Source organism: Microcaecilia unicolor, chromosome 3 (genome assembly GCF_901765095.1).
Source record: "Microcaecilia unicolor chromosome 3, aMicUni1.1, whole genome shotgun sequence".
Lineage (NCBI taxonomy): Eukaryota > Metazoa > Chordata > Amphibia > Gymnophiona > Siphonopidae > Microcaecilia > Microcaecilia unicolor.
In genome coordinates this window covers 377,530,894-377,554,161 of record NC_044033.1, presented here as the reverse complement: position 1 = coordinate 377,554,161, position 23,268 = coordinate 377,530,894, and the positions used below count along the sequence as shown (strand labels likewise).

Sequence of the window (23,268 nt, the reverse complement as noted above, 5' to 3'; positions counted from 1 at the left end):
ACAGGCCCTGCTTGAATACCTTCTACACCTTTCTGAGGCTGGTCTTAAGACCAACTCTATAATGGTTCACCTCAGTGTAATTAGTGTTTACCATCACTGTGTGGAAGGCAGGCCCATCTCTGGACAGCCTCTAGTTTGCTTCTTGAGAGGTTTGCTTTTGACAAAGCCCTCTGTAAAACTTCCGCTGTGCTATGGGGCCTCAATGTCATCCTTAGCCAGCTGATGAAATCTCTTTTTTGAGCCGCTGAATTCTTGTCATATGTAGTACTTGACCTGGGACGGTCTTATTTTTGATGGCTGTTACTTCAGCTCACAGGGTCAGTGAGCTTCAAGCCCTAGTAGCAGATCCAGTTTACACTAAATTTCATCATTAGAGTAGTTCTCCGCTTACACCTTAAGTTCCTACGTAAGGTTGTGCCAGAGTTCCATCTAAACCAGTTCCAACATTCTTTCCCAAGCCTCTTGGAAATTTACACTGCACACCTTGGACTGCAAGCAAGCATTGGCCTTTTACTTGGCGTGGACTAGGTCCTTCAGTCAGTCCACCCAGCCTTTTAATTCTTTTGATCCCAACAGGATGGGGGTCACCATCAGGAGACACACAATCTCTAATTGGCTGGCAGATTGCATTTCTTTCACTTGCACCCAGGCTGGGCTGACTCTGTGGTCTTCAGTCCACGCATTCACATCTCGGTATTGTCTTCAGAAGGATACCTGACACGATAGTCACTTTGGACAGACAGTTCTGCAGAATTTATTTGGGGTCTAGAGTCCAACTCCACCATCCTAGGCTGATTTTGTTCTGTTCCAGGCTGCGCCCTAACACAGTGTGTATATAGTTTCAGGTTAATTATTTTGATCTCACATTTGTGAGTTCCAATTGATGTATTGTTTTTGATGAGCCTGGTAGCTAGGGATTCCCACATGTGAGAATATAGCTGCTTGTCCTCAGAGAAAGTGAAGATACATGCCTGTAGCAGGTATTCTCTGAGGACAGCAGGCCATTCATTCTCACATACCCTCCCTCCTTCCTTGGAGTTTTTTCATTGCTGTTGTACTGTACTTCTGGTCCTGTGCTGTCGAGTGGGGGGAAGACACTCAGCGCATGTGCAGTGGGGATGCTAGTGTGTGCTCTTAAAATCAAATATACTTTAAAAGCACACTGGGCAATGTGGATGATGTCACACACATGTGAGAATGAATGGCCTGCTGTCCTTGGAGAATACCTGCTACAGGTAAGTATGTTCACTTTATAGTTCATATGAGGCTCTCTTGCAGAAAATTCAGACTTTGGCTGGCTAAGTGTACTGTTGGCAGATCTAAGGTGATGGGAGTCTCTTCCATTGCTTAGTGGTATCACTATCTGAGCTTAGGAAAAACGTACTGAGTTCTAGGGGGAGCTATTGACTTGTCACTATGACTGCCTTAGCTGGTGGTTATAAAATAGAGGGAACCTACACAAAAAAAGGTCCATGAGGTCAGTTCAGAGTTGCTGAAAAAAAAGTGCCATCTCCCCCACTCCCATTGTATTTTAATGTTTTATGGAGTAATACCTTTTCTTGCCAGCCTTTAAAATGGCCTAAATATTATTTTCAGATTTACCTCTTTACAAGGGTCATTTTCAAAAGCATTTTCATAGGTTAAAGTGCTTTAGGGGTGGAAGTAGGCTTTCTGAAAGTTGTCCACCCTACATTAAGGTGAAAGTATGCACATAATGCAATAGTGCATGTACCTTTAACGCAACATCAAACTCTCCCTTTAAAGCAGTGGAAAAGTGCTAGTACCTCAGCATAGACCTCTAAGTGCAAACACCTACAGGTATCTCCTGTCCTATCTGCACCATCTAAAAGTCTCCAAGGCAATACTAAACGTTTTGTACCCTCAGCACAGAGAACTTTGTTGTCGTCCAGTACAGATAAAACAGTGGTGCAAGCAACACAAAAATCATTGGCATTAATCTGTACAGCACAGACATCTGCTGTGCAGTAATCTTCAGTCCAGCCTCAGCTGGTGTCCACTCTGGTACTGGTCACAGTGGCTGACAAGTTCCTTCAATTTTGCTGTCCCTATCAGAGCATCTGCATTCACTTCTATAATTTTGTTAAAGGCTACTATAAAGATCTTCCACTGGTCCAGTATCAGGAAACTGCCACTTTGCAAGTATCTCAATCCATGGGTGCTGTGCAGAAACACACACCATTTATCTCAAGATCCAATAGGTTTATCTGTTGTCTGTGTTCAGATTCTGAACCACAAGGCAGGAACACTATTTCTTCAGAGCAGAAGTATCCCAATTTGAACTGGCTATTACCCAGATATTCATTTTGTTCACTGGAATCTTCTTTAGAGGAAAGAAAATATTCAAGTGAACCTTCCCCTCCTGCTTGTAGTGAATTTCCCTATGAAACACAAAAAGGTGGATGAAGAAATTGCTGACTTAAGTTTTGGCCTGTCACCAACTCCACAAAACATTCTAGCTATCAGTGTTCAAGCAGGTGTGTTGAATTCCCTTACCTCATCAATTTTAGTAGTTGGAGCTCTGTTTTTCAAGAAGCTGTTTAGATTGGATCACAGATGGATCTTCATGTGGAAATGTCTGAAAATGGCTTGGTTTCTCAAAGTATAGGTTCTCATAATCACAAGAAATGACAACACAGCTTAAACATTTCATATGTTAACCACAGTTTAATTCTTAATACTAGGACATCATATTAATTTTATTATAAAGAAAGCATCTTTAATCTTAAATGGCTTTGTCGAATAAAGCCTTATTTGTGACTAAACACGAAGAAATGCAAAGTGATGCACTTAGGGAATAGAAATCCTCGGGAGACGTATGTGTTAGGCGGGGAGAATCTGATAGGTACAGATAGGTAGAGGGATCTTGGGGTGATAGTATCTGAGGATCTGAAGGCAACGAAACAGTGTGACAAGGCGGTGGCCGTAGCTAGAAGGTTGTTAGGCTGTATAGAGAGAGGTGTAACCAGCAGAAGAAAGGGGGTGTTGATGCCCTTGTATAAGTCGTTTGTGAGGCCCCACCTAGGCCCAGATGCACTAAACGTTTTTCATCGTTAAATGAGCCCTCAAGGAAGAATTTCCTATCCTTTCCATGCACTAAAGCCTATTTTCCAACGACAGTAGCAGCTAACGAAAACTGAATGCAGATGAGCAATTCTTCTACAAATCCCATTGAAATGACATGCACTAACCTTTTCCTATTCGTTTAACGCAGGAGAACACCGTGAAATCTAACGAGAGTCTGTACCTCTCGTTAGGGCTGTCTGTCTGCTAGAAGTTTACAAAATCCAATAAAAAAAATAACTGGGGGGGGGCGAAAACGCGTCAGGGGCGTCCTTTATTGACGCCCCAGGTCGCCGCTGCTCCCCTCTCCCTCAGCACCAAAAAAGAAAAAAAAAAAAAAAAGGATCGGGAGGGGGCAAAGGCACTCGTAATGAGCGTCCTGTATGGATGCCTTGCCCCCCCCCCCTCCCCCGGGCCAGCCCTCCTCCCCTCCTGCATTCTCCCACACTAGCTCCGCCTCCTGCCATGCTCCGGTCCCGTGCCCCGCCCCCGCCGCCCCCCCTTTGGTCGTGGCTGCCGCTCCCCCCCTCCAACGACCCCCCCCCCCCTTTTGCCTTACCGGCCCGTGCAGCACCTGTCACCTCTGCTGCACGGGCAAGAACAGCTGATCGGCACTGTTCTTGCCCGTGCAGCAGAGGTGACAGGTGCTGCACGAGCCGGTAAGGCAAAGGGGGGGGGGGTCGTTGGAGGGGGGGAGCGGCAGCCACGACCAAAGGGGGGGCGGCGGGGCGGGGCACGGGACCGGAGCATGGCAGGAGGCGGAGCTAGTGTGGGAGAATGCAGGAGGGGAGGAGGGCTGGCCCGGGGCTGCTAAAATTGGAGATTTTTCGTGCGGGGGGGGGGGGGTGGGGAAGCGGGAAGCAGCGGGGGGGGGGGGCAAGGCATCCATACAGGACGCTCATGACGAGTGCCTTTGCCCCCTCCCAAAACACACGTGTTTGTGGGGTTTTTATTTTTGTTTTGACAGCTGGGCCTATGTGGCATGCGCAGAGCAGCCAGCATAATGCTTGGGCTGCTCTGCGCATACTTTAGGCGCTGATTAACGATGGGTTTAACGATTCTGTGATACATCCTACTTTGCAATACCGATCCGAACATTTCTGGAGTGTGTTTGTAGTGCATGCCTCGTTTTTTTTTTTTTTTTAAATCGTTAAGCACTTTTACTATTCTTATTTTTTAACGTTTGGTTGATGCATCTGGGCCCTAGAGTATTGTGTTCAATTTTGGAGGCTGTACCTTGCGAAGGATGTAAAAAGAATTGAAGCGGTGCAAAGAAAAGCTACAAGAATGGTAAGGGATTTGCGTTACAAGACTATGAGGAGAGACTTGATGACCTGAACATGTATACTCTGGAAGAAAGGAGAAACAGGGGTGATATGATACAGACGTTCAAATATTTGACAAGTATTAATCCGCAAACGAACCTTTTCCGGAGATGCGAAGGAGGTAGAACGAGAGGACATGATATGAGATTGAAGGGGGGCAGACTCAAGAAAAATGTCAGGAAGTATTTTTTCACAGAGAGAGTAGTGGATGCTTGGAATACCCTCCCGCGGGAGGTGGTGGAAATGAAAACGGTAACAGAATTCAAACACGCGTGGGACAAACAAAGGAATCCTGTTCAGAAGGAATGGATCCTAAGGAGCTTAGCCGAGATTGGCTGGCAGAGCCGGAGGCGGGGATAGTGCTGGGCAGACGTATACGGTCTGTGCCAGAGCCGGTGGTAGGAGGAGGGGCTGGTGGTTGGGAGGCGGGGATAGTGCTGGGCAGACTTACACGGTCTGAAAAGGACCGTGCCCTGAAAAGGACAGGTACAAATCAAGGTAAGGTATACACAAAAAGTAGCACATATGAGTTTATCTTGTTGGGCAGACTGGATGGACCATGCAGATCTTTTTCTGCCGTCATCTACTATGTTACTATGTTATGTTTGTGACTAAACACCTGCAAGAAGTAATTCAATTTCTGATACTATCGCAGATGAACTATTGTAATATCCGTCTTACTGATAAATAATTGCAAAAACTTAAAATAGTGCAAAATTTAGCAGCCAAATTTAATACTGGGGGCAGGTAGTTTGAACATGTTATACCAATTTTGGGTCAGCTACACTAGCTTCCATTAAAAGCTAAAATAGAATTTAATTTTGTATCTGAACTATGCCCTGGCTAATTATGATCCAATCAGGCAATAAGATTGACCATTCCATCTAAGAACTTGTGCAGGTAAGTAATAACAAGTAATAGAGCGTTAATGGGCAAGGCTCAGAACTGTGGAACTCCTTGCCTTGGGAAATGTTTTTTAAATTCATTTATTTTATTAGAAATGTACTGCCTTTTTGGAGAAATTCACCTGGCAGCATAAAGCCAGAGGAGTAGCCTACTGGTTAGAGCACCAGTCTTGACATCCAGAGGTAGCCAATTCAAATCCCACTGCTACTCCTTGTGATCTTGGGCAAGTCACTTAACCCTCCATTGCCATAGGTACAAAATTAGATTGTGAGCTCTCCAGGGACAGAGGACTACCCAGCGTACCTGAATGTAACTCACCGTGAGCTACTACTGAAAAAGGTGTGAGCAAAATCCAAATAAATAATAAAATAAAAGCAAAAATAATCTGGACATAGGCAATATATGATTTCAGCAGAAAAAAAATATTCAAACAGTACACATTATAGCATAATATGCCACATATAAATGTCAATACAGTACATAATAGACATGAATAGAGTGTCAACAGAGGTGAAACATATATAGAGCAACGGGAGTTAGAAATTAGGATGATTAACAATTATCGTACCTCAGCCTTAACGGTGAAGTTCTGAAAACCTGATAAGACTTAAAAAATTTACAACCTTAACATAAAGGGAATCTTCTAATATAATAAAACGCACCGTGAACGTTCTGAAGTCACTCAAACACTCCCTGAAGGATTCGTGGATTCATGTGGTGAAGCCAGCCAGCCGTCTCTGCCCCGCCCTCGCGTCAAACGTCATGACGTCGAGGGCGGAAAAAAAAAACCAAACTGATCGCACCCACGCAAGGGGAGGAGTAGTTTCCCTACTCCTCCCCCTGCCGAGCCACCCGCGGAAAGGGAAAACACCTCCAAAGGTCCGGAGTCCACAGTTCCGACATCCAACACCCCCCCCCCCCCCCCCCCCCCCCCCCGCCCACACGCCAAACCTCAAAAACTGGAAGCCCCACCCACATACTGTAGAAGAGATTGACATGACCATAGCATTAAATAATATAACAACATAGTCTGTGCAGCAAAAATATGTGAGTTTGGCACAGAAGGAGCTACGTGATTAAGTCAAAGTAGTTTTTATATGAAGAGTGCTCAATGAGCACAAATGAGTAATAATTTGGAAGATATTAGTCATTTTTGACTGTTCGAATAAATTTCAGAGGCACAACTTCTGCTTATCAAGGTGGCATGGGGCTGGTAGAATCACAAACATCTTAATCATATGTATTTTCTCCAATACCAATATGTTTATCTTGAATTTCAAAGTTATTTTCATCAGAAACACAAGACAATTGTTTAAGTTACAGCTTGACAGTAAACGTTGAGGTAGACAAAGGTTGATTATTTTTGTCATCAAGTGCTGGGATAATGTATAGCTTGCGTTATGCAGCCTTGCAGGATATCGCCAAAAGTACTGTGCTTTCAAAATTTTTGTCAAAGCAGTATATTATCATTTAATTAAGGTATTCCACTATCTTCAGACATACTCATAGTTGTGTAGTCTGATCAGGTTTGGTTTTCATAACTGCAACTTGATGCGATTATTGTGAATAGAACGATACACACACATTCTACAAATGAAATGAATTCCTTTTATACAATGAGCTTGAAGGCTATGACATTTTCAAGGAATCCAGATATTCTTGAAGTTTTGCAGGATCTGTGAAAGAGGATGTATGATTATTGAAAGTGCTACGCGTTTGGGCAGGATAGATTAAACCATTTCGACAGTAGCCTATATGGGGTCCTTTTACTAAGGTGCACTGAAAAATGGCCTGCGGTAGTGTAGATGTGTGTTTTGGGCGCAGGGGAATTATTTTTCAGTGCACCTACAAAAAAATTGTCTTTTTATATTTTGCCGAAAATGGACGTGCGGCAAAATGAAAATTGCCACGGGTCCATTTTGGGTCTGAGACCTTACCGTAAGCCATTGACCTAGCGGTAAGGTTTCGCGTGGTAACCGGGCGGTAATGGTCTATGTGCGTCAAATGCCACTTGACGTGTTTAGCTGCCCCAAATCAGAAAATAAAAAATATTTTTCGGACGTGCGTAGCAGACGCATGCCAAAATTGAAATTACCGCAAGGGTTACGCAGTAACTAGGCGGTAACTCCAATTTGGCATGCGTTGGGCGCACGTAGGCCCCTACGCAGCTTAGTAAAAGGGCCCCACTGTACTTTAATTGTCGCAATTTTACCCCCCCCCCCCCCCCCCCCCCACTCACTCATCTGGCTGTGTTTCCTGACCACCCCCCCCCCCAAACACACACACTCTCATTTGGCCACACTTCAACGCCCCCCCCCCCCAAACACACACACACTCAGTCTCTCTCTCTCTCTCATCTGGCAGCGCTTCCTGAAATCCCTGCCCCCCACATACACACTCACTCACTCATGTGGCAACCCCCCCCCCCCCACACACACACACACACACACGCACACACTCAGTCTCTCATATTGCACCGCTTCCTGAACCCCCCCCCACACACACACACACATACTCTCACTCATCTGGCAGCGCTTCCTGAAGCCCCCCCACCACACACACACACACTCTCATGTGGAAACACTTGATAAACCGCCCCCCCACACACTCACTCACTCATCTCGCAGCACTTACAGACACCCCCACACACCCCTCCTCTTCCAAGCTGAAACCCCCCACACACACCCCTCCAACACACACACACTCTTTCTCACTCTCATCTGCCAGCGCTTCCTGAACCCCCCTCCCCCCACATACACTCTCTCTCTCTCATCTGGCAGCGCTTCCTGAACCCCCCCCCCCCCCCCCCACACACACACACACACACACACTCACTCATCTCGCAGCGCTTCCTGAAACCCCATACACACACACTCACTCTCTCTCTCATCTGCCAGCGCTTCCTGAACCCACTGCCCTCCCCCCCCCCACACACACACACTCTCTCACTCGCATCTGGTAGCGCTTCCTGAACCCCCCACACCCCTCTTCTTCCAACCTGAACCCCCCCCCCCCCCCCAACACATCCCCCCTCCCCCTCCTCCAGCACACCAATTGCTTGGGTGCAGTGGCGGGAATCTGACACCACAGACAGAGGGGAGGGGGCCTGACACCAGAGAGACACAGGAAGGGAGGTATCTCTGTCACACACACACACACTCTCTCTCTCATATACAATGTCTTTCTGACTCTCACTCTCACACACTCTGTCTCACACTGTATCACATTCACTCTCTATGTGCCACACAGTCACTCACACACTCGCTTGGTCTCATACACTCACAGAGAATCTGTGTCTCTCACACACTCTCTCGCACACACACACACACTCTCTCACACTGTGTCTCACATACACACTTGCACACACTCTCATTCTCACAAACACACTCACACCCAGACTCACTCTCTCACACACACACACTTACACTTACACTTTCACTCTGTCTCTCACACAGTCACTCTCACATACACTCTCCCAAACATACACACTCCGAGGAAAACCTTGCTAGTGCCCGTTTCATTTGTGTCAGAAACGGGCCTTTTTTTACTAGTATATATATATTCCTCGTTTCTCAAAGAACTTCACATTTACCCTTTGATTGTTTCCACTACACCAAAGTCCTTCCCTTCAGTTTATCAGCAATCTCTGGGTTTACATTTACAAACCAGGTTAGCTATTATTCCCATGCCAGGATGACTGACTTCTAGTGGTGGAGTTAGTTATAGCCTATAACTCTTCTGAACAAAACAATCACTCTTATTCTCCGCAGATTCTTAAAACTTTCAAAAGTCCACCATACATCCATCCAACCAACCTTATTTCATTTATAGGAAGAATAACAATTATATTTTTGTTACATTTCTACCCCGCGCTTTCCCGCTCAATGCGGCTTACATGGGGCAATGGAGGGTTAAGTGACTTGCCCAGAGTCACAAGGAGCTGCCTGTGCCTGAAGTGGGAATCAAACTCAGTTCCTCAGTTCCCCAGGACCAAAGTCCACCACCTTAACCTCTAGGCCACAATCAGAATTTTTATATACCATACATCAGCCTGTAGTTAGGATTGTTTAAAATAATTTCAAGAGTGATTATAAACATGCTTTCCAAAATTAAAATAATAAACTATTAAAAATTAGCAATAAAATACCTATTGTGTAGGTGCTGTGAAGTAATCAGGTGCTGAATTATTTTTGACAGGTAAAGAATTCTATTAAACTGGAGCTGCTCTGCTAAAAAGATTCTTATTAGAGGAAGTCAAATGAGAGTCTGCTAGAAGTAGAAGCTAATTTGCAACAAACATCTTGATGACAGGCTTATATAGCATAATAACTTCACCTTTTCTTGGGAAACCCCAGTCGATAGTATACAATGTCTTATAGAATAATGTAAAAGCATAATATAAAATCACATATCTATGAAAAAAAACTAATAGTGGGAAAAAGGAATTGCACATTAGTAAAGGTATATTCTTTAGCTCCTCAGTTTTTCACCAGTCTGTCCGCCACATCTTTAAAATTATTTTCCTCTAGATTTATTTTTTCATCACACATTTATCAAGGTACATTAGCCTATTGTCTTTTATTGACCTCAGAGGATTGTTAGGGTTATACTGATGGAGGCATTCATATACTTGCCGTGTTTGGTTTTGCAACACCGTAAAAGTTTGTACTAATAATTTTAAAACACAGCATTCTCAAGTAGGCAAACAGTGTAACTCTCTTAAAGGGGCCACACTACCATTTTATCATTTATTCATGTCCCATCAAGTATCTAGCTATCATATTCTGCGCATTCTGCATTGTCTTGATTAATTTATGTACTAATCCCAGGTTACAATAATCTAAAGAATTTATAACATCTTGTACCACAGATCTAAACTGTACTGGCTCTAAATAAATCTTTAATATAGCATTGTTAAGCATATAATTAACTTGCTACTATGGAAACTTTCAACACTTTCGAAGGGACTTGCAGCAAATCTTTATCTGCTACCACCACCTGTAAGGTCGTCATGCCAATTTATATGCCCAAAATACAGCCAACTCTGACACATTTTAAACCAATCTGCTTCTTAAAAACCAGGCACCTACCATTTCCATACCTAAAAAGAATTTAAAGGCAGTGCACAACATTTTACAACTGCCTGCTAGCTGCCTCAGGAAGCCAATTCAGTGTCTTCAACGGTGGGGTCTCTTTCAAATTTAGACCTCCTGGAGAATCTTTGTTGCTATGCTTCGAATAAGTTGCTGCCTGAACAATAGTCTGAGACACTTGTAAATCCAAAGCCTTTCTTCCAGAAGACAGAAACAAGACATGATGGCACATGTTTTTGCCATTCATTCATTGTTCGGTGTTACAGCTAATGCGTACATACAGATGCTGGTACACAAGACAGTGGCTGTTGATGTTGCCTTACCAGTTTAAGAATGGTATCCATAGTAATTTCTCAAATTCCAGTGTAATCAACGCTTCCAGTCTTTTTCTTTGATATCACTCCACTCTAGTTGCACCTGATGTTAAAGTGGTGGTCTCAAACTCAGCTTAATATTTGGTGTACCCAAAGGAGGTTTGAATGTGACAAAGCTGAAGCTGTCTACATCAAAAGAGGTTTAATTGCTTCCTTATGTATCTGCCACCGTCTTGACACTCAAAATACATTACTTTGTATGTGACAAGCTTTGCCTACTGACTTCCGACCAGATAATAGGCCAAGCACGCTACTGCCATTTTTTGATGAAACATTGACAATTTGGGGACATAAAGACCAAGTGATGTCCTTTTTATGGAATAGTGGATTGACAGTTTATGGTCACAAGCCAATACCACCCAACTATAACTATTGACTGATGCTCCTTTCAACATAATTAGTTAGATTGAGGTCTGGAGGTCCCTTTTTGGATGTTGCCAGTCATATACTGATAGTGTTCAGTGCATATTACTGACGGTCCTTTTCAACGTAATTATTAATTAGATTGAGGCCTGGTGGTCCCTGTTTGGCTATTGTCACATATACCAGTAATGTTCAGTTCGTATCACTGCTGAAGGGAAGCCATGTGATATGCAGCTTTGCTTTTGCAAATACGTAGGCAACACTGCACATGTGGAAGGAGGTTTTGTGTTGTGATGAGTGGAACATTTGGTCTCAATGCTAAGCAATGTGTGTGTGTTGTAAAAAGCATGGTGGTAGCTGCATGATGTGGTTATACTTTGCAGCAGTGGGGGTAGAAGCTTGTGGAGATGTATGAAAAGATAAATGGTACAGGTAGATCCTGGTGGAACTCCTGTTCGTCTGCCATCGACCTGTGACTAGGGAGATGAGTCATCTTTCAGCAGGATTATCTGAAAGTGAATGTCACCAAGTGGCCTAGTCAAAGTCCAGACTGAAAAGAAAGGAAGATTGCAGCCCATAGTTGATTGTGTCATCTTGAAAGAGCGCAAGCTATTGTGTCAAAAAGAATGAACAAAAGCAGCACTATCCCACAATGCAAAGTTAGTAATCTCTTTTTCTAAATGATTCATGGCTGTTGCTGATGCAAAAAGAGCTTTCTCCAATACTGACTGAATCAAAGGATGTGAAGACTTCTGTAATTAGGAATTTTTGGGTTTTTTTATTCTTAATTACTTTTGGAATATTTCTATAATTCTTATTTCACATTGAAAGTAAAGTGTATGTTATATAGATCAGTGAAACAAACTCCTATTTTAATGCTTTTTGACAGCAAAATGTGAAAAACATTGAAGGGTAGGAAGACTTTGGGCACAGAACTGTAGATTAGTTTCAATCAAAATTAAACATTTCTTGTATTGAACTGAATACCCTAGATCAGTGGTTGTTAACCCAATCCTCGGGACACACCTAGCCATTCGGGTTTTAAGGGTACCCACAGTGAATATGTATGAAATAAATTTGCATCCACTATCTCCATTGTATGCAAGTCTATCTTGTGCATATTCATTGAGGGTACCCTGAAAATCTGACTGGCTGGGTGTGTCCTGAGGACTGGGTTGAGAACTCCTGCCCTAGATAAATCCCCTCTGTTTTAATTTAAACAAAAAAAGTTAAATATTAATTCTGAGGTGATTATAAAATCAACAGATTTAAAATTATTGTAAGTATGCAAAAGAAAATGTAAATTTTAAAAATGTGTACATCTGTTTACAGTTTGCTGTTGAATCATATCTTGGACTCCTGGGATAATACGTCAAAAAAGGTAAAGAAGTCTGGGTAGTAGGTTAGGAGCATATGCTGGGTTAACTAGGCAGCGGTGCTTTGATAGGATGAGATTGTCTTGGGTTCTGAATTTGTTTAAATAAAACTATAGATCACTTGGTTGGATTGAGTTGGTTCAGGGATGAGGTTCCTTGTATAAGCCATTTGGCATCAATATCAAAAGATTTTTTTAAAAACTGTTTTAAACCAGGTAAACCTTAGCATTTCAAAATTTCACATTTACCCAATTAAATTTATTCACATGAAAGTGCTACCAGCATAGATTTAGCTGGTTATAAAAGGGGAATTCCTGGGGCAGAGTTTGTAAATTTAACTGGAAAACATGATATTTTAAAAGCTACTTGGCTAAATTTAGCTGGGCAACTATGCTTAAAAAGAAGGCCTAAATCTGAATGCATAAATTGTGGGGTCCCACATAGATATTCAGTCATACGTAGCTTGGAAAGAGGGATGCATTTCCAGTCAGAGATGAAGGTTCATTTACCTGGTGGTCTTTAACCTTACTGTATGAAAACTGACACCCACATACATGTGTGTGTAATGTATCTGTCTTCTATGTGAAAGTGAGAATGTATAGAACTTTATAGCCAGGAATGTCTTGTAGTTAAATCGGTGACTTTATTAAATATTTCTCTGTTGACAAGCAGGATGACGTTAGAATGGTTCTCTGAGCCCAGAGTTAGCTGAAAAGCTGTTGAACGTGCTTGGTTATGTGTTTTGCCACCTCTGCTCTTATACCTGGTAATACTCCAGCCGAAACTGTACATCTCCCAGTGTGTGGATATCAGCCTCTTGTCCCCTACTACGTTCAACTCCTTTGGATTTCTATTTCACAAGTACATCACTATGCACTTAAGTGTTAAAAATCATCCGTAGTACCTAAAGATTGAAGGGTGGTCAATGTAACACCGAAGAGTTCCAGGGGTGATCCAGGAAATTACAGACCAGTAAGCCTGATAGTGCCAGGGAAAATAGTGGAAACTATTATAAAGAATAAAGTTACAGAACACACAGAGAAACATGGTTTAATGGGACAGAGTCAGCATGGCTTCAGCCTAAGGAAGGCTTGCCTCACCAATTTGCTTCATTTGTTTGAAGGCATAAGTAAACATGTGGATAAAGGTGAGCCAGTTAATGTAGTTTATCTGGATTTTCAGAAATCTTTTGACAAAGTTCCTTATGAGAGACTCCTAAGAAAATTAAAAAGTCATGGGATAGGAGGCAATGTCCTTCTGTGGATTAGGAATTGATTATTGGTCAGAAAACAGGATAGGGTTAAATGGCCATTTAAATGGTCCTCCTGCAATTTCACACAGCTCATATTCAGTTTCACAACTTTGACTAGTTTTGTGTCATTTGCAAATTTGATCACTTTGCTCATTGCTCTCATTACCTTATAAATGTTAAAAAGCATCAGTCCCAATACAGATCCATGTAGCACGCCACTATTCACCTTCCTCCATTGAGAGAACTGTCCATTTAACCCTACCCGGTTTTCTGTCATTTAACCAGTTCCCAGTCCACAGCAGATAATTTCCTCCTTATCCCATGGCATTTTAATTTTCACAAGAGTCTTTCTTGAGAGGCTTTGCCAAAAACTTTCTGAAAATCTAAATACACTGCATCAACTGGCTCCCCTTTATCCACATATTTGTTCACACCTTCAAAGAAATGTAGCAGATTGACGAGGCAAGACCTCCCTTGGCTGAATCCATGTTAACATTATCCCATTAAACCATGTTGTATGTGTATTCAGTAATTTTGTTCTTTATAATAGTTTTCACTATTTTGTCCAGGATTACCAGTTCGTAATTTTCCAGATCACCCCTGAACCCTTTTAAAAACTGGTATTACATTGACCACCTTCCAATTTTCAGGTCCCACAGTTGAATGACAGGTTACATATTACCAATAGGAGACATGCAGTTTCATTTTTGAGATTCTTCAGTATCCTGGGGTGTATACCATCTGGTCCCGGTGATTTTATACTTTCTAACTTGTTGATTTGACTTACTTACATTTTCCAGATTCACTGATATTTTTTTGTTCTTCCATATTATTGCCCTTAAATACCATTTCTGTCACATGTAGCTCTCTTACATCCTTGTGAAGACCGAAGCAAAGAATTAGTTTCTCTACTATGACCTTGTGCTCCTCTTACCTCCTTGCTGATCTAACAGTCCAACTGACTTCCTCACAGACTTTCTGCTTCTAATGTACCTGAAAAAGTTTTTATCTCTACAGCAAACTTCTTTTCAAGTTCTCTTTTAGTTTTCTTTATTGGTGCCTTACATCTAACTTGCCAGCGGTTATGCCGCTACCTGTTTTCTTCATTCAGATCTTTTTCTTCCTTTTCAAAAATGTTCTTTTGGCTCTAATAGCCTCCTTCACCATTTATCCATACTGGATGTCATTTGGCCTGCCTTTCCTCCTTCATTTTTGATATGTGGAATACATCTGGTCTGGGCTTCCAGGATTGCATTTTTAAACATATGTGCCTGATTGAAACTCTTAACCTTTGTAGTTGCTCCTTTCATTTTTTTAACTATTTTCTTCATTTTATCATAGTTGCCCTTTTGAAAGTTAAATGCTGTTACAGTAGATTTCTTTAGTGTCCTCACTCCAGTTATCCCAAATTTGATCATGTTTTGATCACTATTGTCAAACTGTTAAATTTTTCAGCAAGACCTGCTGCCCACTCTTGCCTATTCCTTTAACCATCTGTTCTATGAAGCAGTTGTTCAATCTAGGAACATTATCTCCCTAGCATTTTTTGACATGATATTTATCCAGTGAGTACTGAGGTAATTGAAATCCAGAACATCAAACAAAACACAGCCCAAAGAGAATACTGTTTGTGTCTTTTGAAAATGTAGTAAATAAAGTGGAGAAAGACCTTGCATTCCCATCTAGTATCCAACATACACTGGGCAGGAGCATGGTCAATCATTGTTTAAAAAAAAAAAAAAACTTCCATTTTAATCACCAGATAAACTTTCAAAACATCACAGAAATTTCTCAAAATTATATATAATAAACAGTGAAATACATATCAAAAGAAATCAGACACAGCTCATTTATGGTCCTTTTAACTAAAGCTTAGCACACGCTAAAAGCTATGAAGCCCGTAAGTATTTTTTTAAAAAGAACTTTTCAATTGTAGTCCATAACCCATAATAATCACAGTTCTGAGATTGCCATTTAATCATGCCAAATATCTAAACAGTAATTGTAGGTTTCGCATCTTTAGAAGGGCTACTTCAGATTTCCCAACAGAGGCCCTGTTTCATAAGCCTACAGTTCCTTTGCATTTTCGCCATTAAATACCATTTCTGATATGAGTAATTTCTCCTAAGTTCTCAGTAAAGACTGAAGCAAATAATTGTAACTCTGCTGTCACCTTGTCCTTCATGAGCATCCATTTTACCCCTTGATTATTTTTTGCAGAGGTTCCCAATCTTTTTGGTTGTATACACCCTTTATTAACCTCCCAAAAAGTTCAGGGACCCCCCCCCCCCCCCAGACCATCCCCACCACTCTTCCCAGTCCTATCCCCTCAGCACCTAGCCCTCTTTATCTCTTCCCCTTCCTGTCTCTACCTGTCTTTCTACCTCCACCCAGCTAGTATCTGCCAGTTCCTTTGTCCCCAGCAGTTTCTCTCTCTTCCCCCCTCCACCACCACAGCCAGTCCTTATCAGCTTCTTGCTCCCTACCTTCCAAGCTAGTCCCCAGATGTCTTTCCCTTTCTCTTCATGTATTCCACATTATTAGTATCTCCCCCTCTCCTCATCTATTGATACTGCACTGCTGCATTACAGATAATGCCCTATGCAGATCTTTTGTATGCATTTGCATAGATCATGTGCTAAGCCTAAAATACCTTTTTAATGCATGTTTTTTGAATGTAAGTCCATTCTTAACCCCCTGTTTACTAAGCCACGCTAGTGGCTGCTGTGCGCTAATGTCAACATGGCCCATTCACTTTGAATGGGCTGTGTCAGCATTGTTGCGTGGCAGCCTCTAGTGTGGCTTAGTAAACGGGGTAAATATGTAAGTTAGCATTCAACAGTACAAGCTAAAATGTGAATAAAAAAGCATGTGGTGTTTACTCCTCTATATTTGTCACCTACTTTGCTTCTTTTGACAGCTCTATTTGTATATTTATTTTAATTAGACTTTTTCTGGTTAACATACATTGATTTAGAGTGCTTAGGTGGTTTTTGTACAGTGCACTCCATTTAAGTGCACATCAGATAAGCGCATGCTCTGTTTAACTGCATGCCGTACTTCGGTCCCGTTTTTGGCACCATCAATTTCTATGGGGACAAACCGGTTTAGCGCACCACTGATAAGTGCAAGTTTCGCTTAAATACATGGTTTAAGACCGCTCCTCTGCAGGAAAGACTCCGCATAAGCGCATGCATGGAATATGGAAGCCAATTGGCGTGTGACAAAGGGGCGGTAAATTTGAAGTCTCGTTGGTTAACTGCCACAGGCAGAATAAGCGAAAGAATGTTGTAGAGTGTACACTGGAGTCGTCGTGTCGCACAACTGTAAGACTTTAACACTGGCTGAACGAATAGAAGTTCTTAAATTAGAAAACAAAGTCGAGTATCTATTGCTAAAGAATATGGTGTCAATCCCAGTCAAATTTCATGTATCTTGAAGCAGAAAGATCAGCTTCTGGAAGACTGGCAAAACAATACAATTCCACACCGGAAACGTAAACGGGCAGGAAAAGCTGAGGATGTAGAAGATGCTCTTCTTCGGTGGTTTTCTCAAGTCAGGAGCAGACAGTTTCCTGTCAGTGGTCCACTGCTTATGGAGAAAGCTAATCAGCTAGCTGAAAGTCTTGGACTAACTGAATTCAAAGCCACTGTTGGATGTTTGGAAAGATGGAAGGAGAGGAACAACATAAAATTCAAGAAATAGCATGGTGAAAAACAAGACGCTGATGACTTTGGTGCTGAAAATTAGGTGGTTTCAGTTCTTCCTACCATCTTGAACGAGTGTGCACCTCATGACATTTTCAGTGCTGACGAAAACGGTCTCTACTGGCGAGCGATTCCTGATGGAACACTTGCATTCAAACAAGCCGAAACTACAGGAAGTAAAACGTCAAAGGACCAACTATCCTCCTTTGCTGCAATATGGATGGGAGTGAGAAGTTGGAACCACTCATCATTGGAAAGAGCAAACAGCCCCGTTGCTTCAAGAATGTTAAGCGACTTCCTGTGTTATATGAGGCTAACGCAAATTCATGGATGACTGGAGAAATTTGGAAGCAGTGGCTAAAGAAGTTAGACACTAGAATGCGGGCACAAAAGCGTCAGATTTTGTTGCTTTGTGATGATTGTGCTGCACACAGTGATGATGTCAGGTTGTCTAACGTCAAGGTGGTCTTCCTTCCACCAAACACTACCTCTCTGATCCAAACTATGGATCAGGGCATAATAGCCAATTTCAAACAACATTATCGGGCTCTTGTGCTACGTCGTCTGATGAGCGTTATGGATGACCAGACTGGCAAGGATAAACGTGCTGTTGAACTGGCTCGTAATCTATCACTGTTGGATTCCCTACATATGCAGAAAGAAGCCTGGAATCATGTTACACAGGCAACCATTGTGAACTGCTACAAGCGGGCAAGCTTTGTTAGAGATGTGGAGAGGGACGAAACAGATGCAAGTGTTGCAAACGCTTCAGATGAACAGGCTATTGACATTCCAGCCAGTGTTATTGAAGAGGAGTTTCATCACTATGTAGCTGTTGATTACGATCTACAAACAGCTGATGACAGCACTGATTTCGAGATATGCGCCTACATGCAGGCAACAACGGCTGATGATGAAACAGATGATGAAATGAGCAGCAAGGCACATGCTGATGAAATTCAACAACCTCCTCCTGTCACTTTTGCAAGAGCGCTGGAGAGTCTCAACACCGTGCGGGCCTATCTGGAGGCCACTGGATGTCAGTGCTATGACAGTTTTTACTGTTTGGCAGACAGTCTATGGAACTCACAGAAGAGTGTACAGAGGACTATGACTGATTACTTCAAGTAAGCCTAACGTCAGTTAATGGAGACTGTATACTGTACGTATAATAGTACTGTACATATGTTTATCAGATGTCAAGCTTCTTTGGGTCACAATAGTTGTGCACGCTCCGTTTAACTGCATGTATTTCTTTGGTGCCAGACCCTTGCACTTAAGCGGATTGCATTGTAATTGTGTTTTGCTGTCAAGGTGTCATTTTATTTAATCAGCTACAATTAACATAATGAAGGTAAATTTTAATTCATATCTTAATAGTATTTATTACAAACTGAAGGGCATAACCATACTAAAATTAAATTATAAAACAGTTTGAGCCATTACTCAGTATATAACCCATATCGACTACTTTAGCGGGATCTATGCTGGTTGCCAGGACTATATTCTGAAACTGCTTCATACAGCTCAAAACACGGCTGCAAGATTAACACTGGGGAAATCCCACATTGTTCCAGCACAACCACTACATTTTCAACCACCCTGGCTCCCTGTCAAAGACGTAATACATTTAAAATCTGCTCACTTTCACACAAGATAATGTATGGAGAAGCACCTGATTACATGTTCAATCTAATCGATCTACCATCTAGAAATGCCCTAAGAACTGCAAGGACCTACCTCAATCTACATTACCCCACCTGCCGGAATGTTAAATACAAGACCCTTTATGCTTCGTCCTTCCCCTACATCAGTCCAAAATCCTGGAATGTTCTGCCAAAACCACTTAAAGAGCTTGTCGACCACCAACTGTTTAAGAAGTCCTTAAAAACATTCTTATTCGACAAGGCTTATTCCACTGGCAACTCCAGTGTTTAACCTCTCTCGCTTGTTGGCTCTTCACCCCTGACATTTACCCCGTGTCATCTCATGTACCTTCCCCTCCTGTCACATTCCGATTCTGTGCCATCAATGTATTGTATTATATCCTCTTGATTTTAATGTAAGCCACATTGCGCCTGCTCATGTGGTAAAATGTGGGGTAAAAATGCATCAAATAAATATATCCATACAACTAGGTTAGGTTAGAGGTACAGTTAAGGCAGAGCAGCAACTTAACCAATTAGTAGCTAAGTAAGCATACAGTACAGCTTAACAGCTGTCTTGTCTTTCTGCCAAGTTAACTGGGCACCAGTCTTTATATCAGTTGGTGCCTGGTTAACTTCCAGGTCAGCAGACATACCTGGATATTCAATGCTAGAAATCACACATGGCCCCAGCTGATCAACATGACCTCACATTTTAATGGATCATGGAAAGTATGTTATGCCTCATCCACTTTTAGACAGCTGTTGACCACTAATGCTAAAATTGTCTTGAGTCTTTTCTAACACAGCTAATAGATTTGTAAATATTCTACATAATATTGCATTTGAAAGTTACATTCGTGAATAATTCCCAACACTGGCAGCAGGTAAGTATTGAATAGGGTGGTGAACAAAAACTTTGTTACTTCCTAGATAATTGACTGTTTGATTACCTCTTTTCTATACTATAGATGGAGAACTCACTTTGATGCGAATGAACATATTATAAATCCATTTTAAACTAACCTCTCTTCCTCTCCCCCCCCCCCCCCCCCCACCCCTTTCCCACCTCCTGAACATACTTTGCAGAGCTTCAGACCATGTGTGTATGCTGCTGAAGTACTGCAAGATAAAATTATTTCGGGCGGGTGATCAGTGTGGGGTTATTGATTTGTTTGAGATACAAAACATGTTAGTCTTTGCAATGAGATGTATTAGAAACATGTTTTGTTCATTCTAGATGAGGAAATCGCTACGAGAAACAGTTCATTCTTTCAAAGTCACAAATGAAGAATTTTCCTTGAAAGGGACCAATAATGCTCAAGATATTGAAAGCTGTGATATTACTTGCAAGGTAATCTTTCAAGTTAGTATGAACAGCATAAATTTAGGAAAAACTGGTGGTTACTTTAGGAACAGGGTGGATAGCTGTGTGGCCTAGTGGTTAGGGTGGTGGACTTTGGTCCTGAGGAACTGAGTTAGATTCCCACTTCAGGCACAGGCAGCTCCTTGTGACTCTGGGCAAGTCACTTAACCCTCCATTGCCCCATGTAAGCCGCATTGAGCCTACCATGAATGGGAAAGCGTGGGGTACAAATGTAACAAAAAATTAAAAAAATACACTTTCCTATCACTTTTGGTGTACAATAAGGTAATCTGGGTTGTTACAATTGTATATTTTTTGTATAAAATTTGATACTGAATATTGCTGTTTGCATGAGTGCACCCCATGATGGCATGCAAGTCAGGCCTTCGGAAGGGCGTCTGGATTATCGTGACTTTATCAGTATTAAGATAATATAAGAAATGAGAGAAAATATTTAAAATATAAGCCCATTTCCTGAGGCATGTTTTATTTTTCAGCTGTGAATTCCCTTGTACACTGAAGGACAAGAGTGAATGAGAATGTACCTTTGTTCAAAAGGATTGGGAGCAATGGAGGGCAGCTCTTGTCACAGGAGGAGGGGATAGAGTGTGTGAGCTTTCAAGTGTGGGAGGGGGAGCATTAAGCTCTTTAAAGGGCATTGGGCTGACTTTGGCAAGAGCTAGTGAGCCCTGGGTCAGAAGGGTGCTGAGAATGTAGGAGTGAGATGATGGGAAGGAGGGGCTGCTGCAGACTGAGGAAGAGCTGTCACAGACTGCAGGAACTTTATATGGTGATGGGCTAAGGTGATAATGTGGCAGCAGTGGTGTGCTGGAGCCGACTCGCACCGGCTTGCATGAGCCGGTTGTTAAATTTTACTGAATTTTTTGAGCCGGTTGTTGGAGTCACGCAGCAAACACACAAGCATCTGTTTTTTTTTTTTTCCTCCTCTCTTCCTCCTCCCCCAGCATACCTTATCATGTCGTCCCTTAGGTTCATCATCCCCAACCCTCACCACTGCCTGACCAACCCGGAGCCTTTTCTCTGCCAGATCCCACCCACAGGAAGTTGCATCAGCTGGGCTGTACACTACTCGGCAGAGACAAGGCTCCGGGTGGACCAAGCAGCATCACGTGTTACCACTACAGCTGCTGGAAGAGTAAGGTTTGAAGAGTGGCCAGAGAGGGAATGGAAGCTGAGAGAGGTAGGACTCGCAGAGGAGCAGGAGGGAGATGATGCTGGGTTTGGATGAGGACGGAGACAGCATGAAATAAAGAAATTGAAGCTATTTAGGTTAGTCTGTTTCCCCTTCCCACGCTGCCGTTAAACCCAAAACAAAATCAAGCAAACTTATGAGCTGGTGCATCTACGTTGTTGTTATTTATTGTTGGTAGCATTTTAATTTCATCTCACTTATATTTTCAAACATGCCAGCTTTGGCAGCATACAGATGTACATAGAGGTCAGAGAAGTATAGTAATGGAATAACTTTTCATAGAGTAGTAATTTGTTATAAATCATAATCAGTGTGTCATTTAGAGGGGCTGGTTATAGGGACACCCTAGCATGTATTATATTTGTGCACAGATCTTTTTTTTTCTCCTGGTAAAGGGCCATTAAAACAGATGTCGTATTATAAGGATCAGATGCTCAACATTCAGAGTTTCTATCTATCTATCTATGTTATTTATTTAGTTACTTATTTATGACATTTAATCCTGTTATTGGTGCAGAGATTTTTTTTTCTCCTGGTAATGGGCTTCTAAAACAGACATCATGTTATGGGAATCAGGTTCTCAATGTTCAGAGTTTCTATCTATTTATTTACAGCATTTTATCCCACGTTAAACTTGAATTAGATTGGAACCTGGAAGCATTAAAAAAAAAAAAAAAAAATTCCCGGAGAGAGTAATGCGTGACCCCCACCCCCCCGGCTCTCTCCCTGGGTATAGCCAGCTCTGCAATTTGGAGGGAGGGAGGGAGAGAGCCTGTTGTTAAAAATTTACCAGCACACCATTATGTAGAAGTCACTCATGACCATGTGAGCAGCAGTCAGCAGCACAGTACGAGGAGTGTATGTGTGAAGAGCAAAAAAAGAGAAAGTACAAGTTGAAATCTAATGTATGTATAAATGATGTTTTGTATCTTCTGAACAAGGGAGAATGGCATATTTGTTTCTCTTTTTTGTGTTTGGGCCATATCATATGGTTTCCCTTAAAAAAAAAAATTTGAGCTGGAGAAGTCCACACGACTTTTTCCGTCTGGAGAATTTACCCAGGTAACTATTTGATTTCTTGGATAAATTCCTTTGAAAACTGTTCATTCTGTCTATATCCTTTTAGAAGCACCAAAGCAAGCTACATATTTTTTCCAATTGTGTAAGCTTTTTGATACTTAAATATTTTTAGATTTATATCTCTAAGCACATCGCCTGTAAATCTCATTCTGTGAGGCAGTCTACCCTTGGCGTCTCAAAAGACAATGGAAAATGAACATGATTTGGCCAGCTTTCCTCGTTCACAGTCCACTGCTCTAACTAGGCCACTCCATTTGAAGCACATGCTTACACAGACCCAATATTCACTCACAACTTCCTGCTTCCACGTGCAGAACTAGGCTCTGCAGTTTTTCCTAATCTGCCAATAGAGAGGTAAAATGTGTGTGGGGGTGGGCAGCTATGAACAAAGTGAATGAGACTCTGTGGCTGGTGAGAAAATATATTTGGGGTGAGGCTATTGTAGGGTTACCCAAATTTGTTGGCTTTAGGGCCCAATATGGTGTT

At 42.0% G+C, this 23,268-nt stretch overlaps 1 protein-coding gene across 2 annotated transcripts in view; it reads left to right on the top strand.

Annotated features, from left to right (window-relative positions):
- TMEM214 (transmembrane protein 214) overlaps positions 1-23,268 on the top strand; it is a 256,765-nt gene that overhangs the window by 163,299 nt on the left and 70,198 nt on the right. For both annotated transcript variants that reach the window (XM_030198624.1, XM_030198623.1), the window contains exons 11-12: positions 12,475-12,523; positions 20,364-20,477. In XM_030198624.1, coding sequence (XP_030054484.1) covers positions 12,475-12,523; positions 20,364-20,477 — 163 coding nt within the window. The remainder of the gene's footprint in view (positions 1-12,474; positions 12,524-20,363; positions 20,478-23,268) is intronic.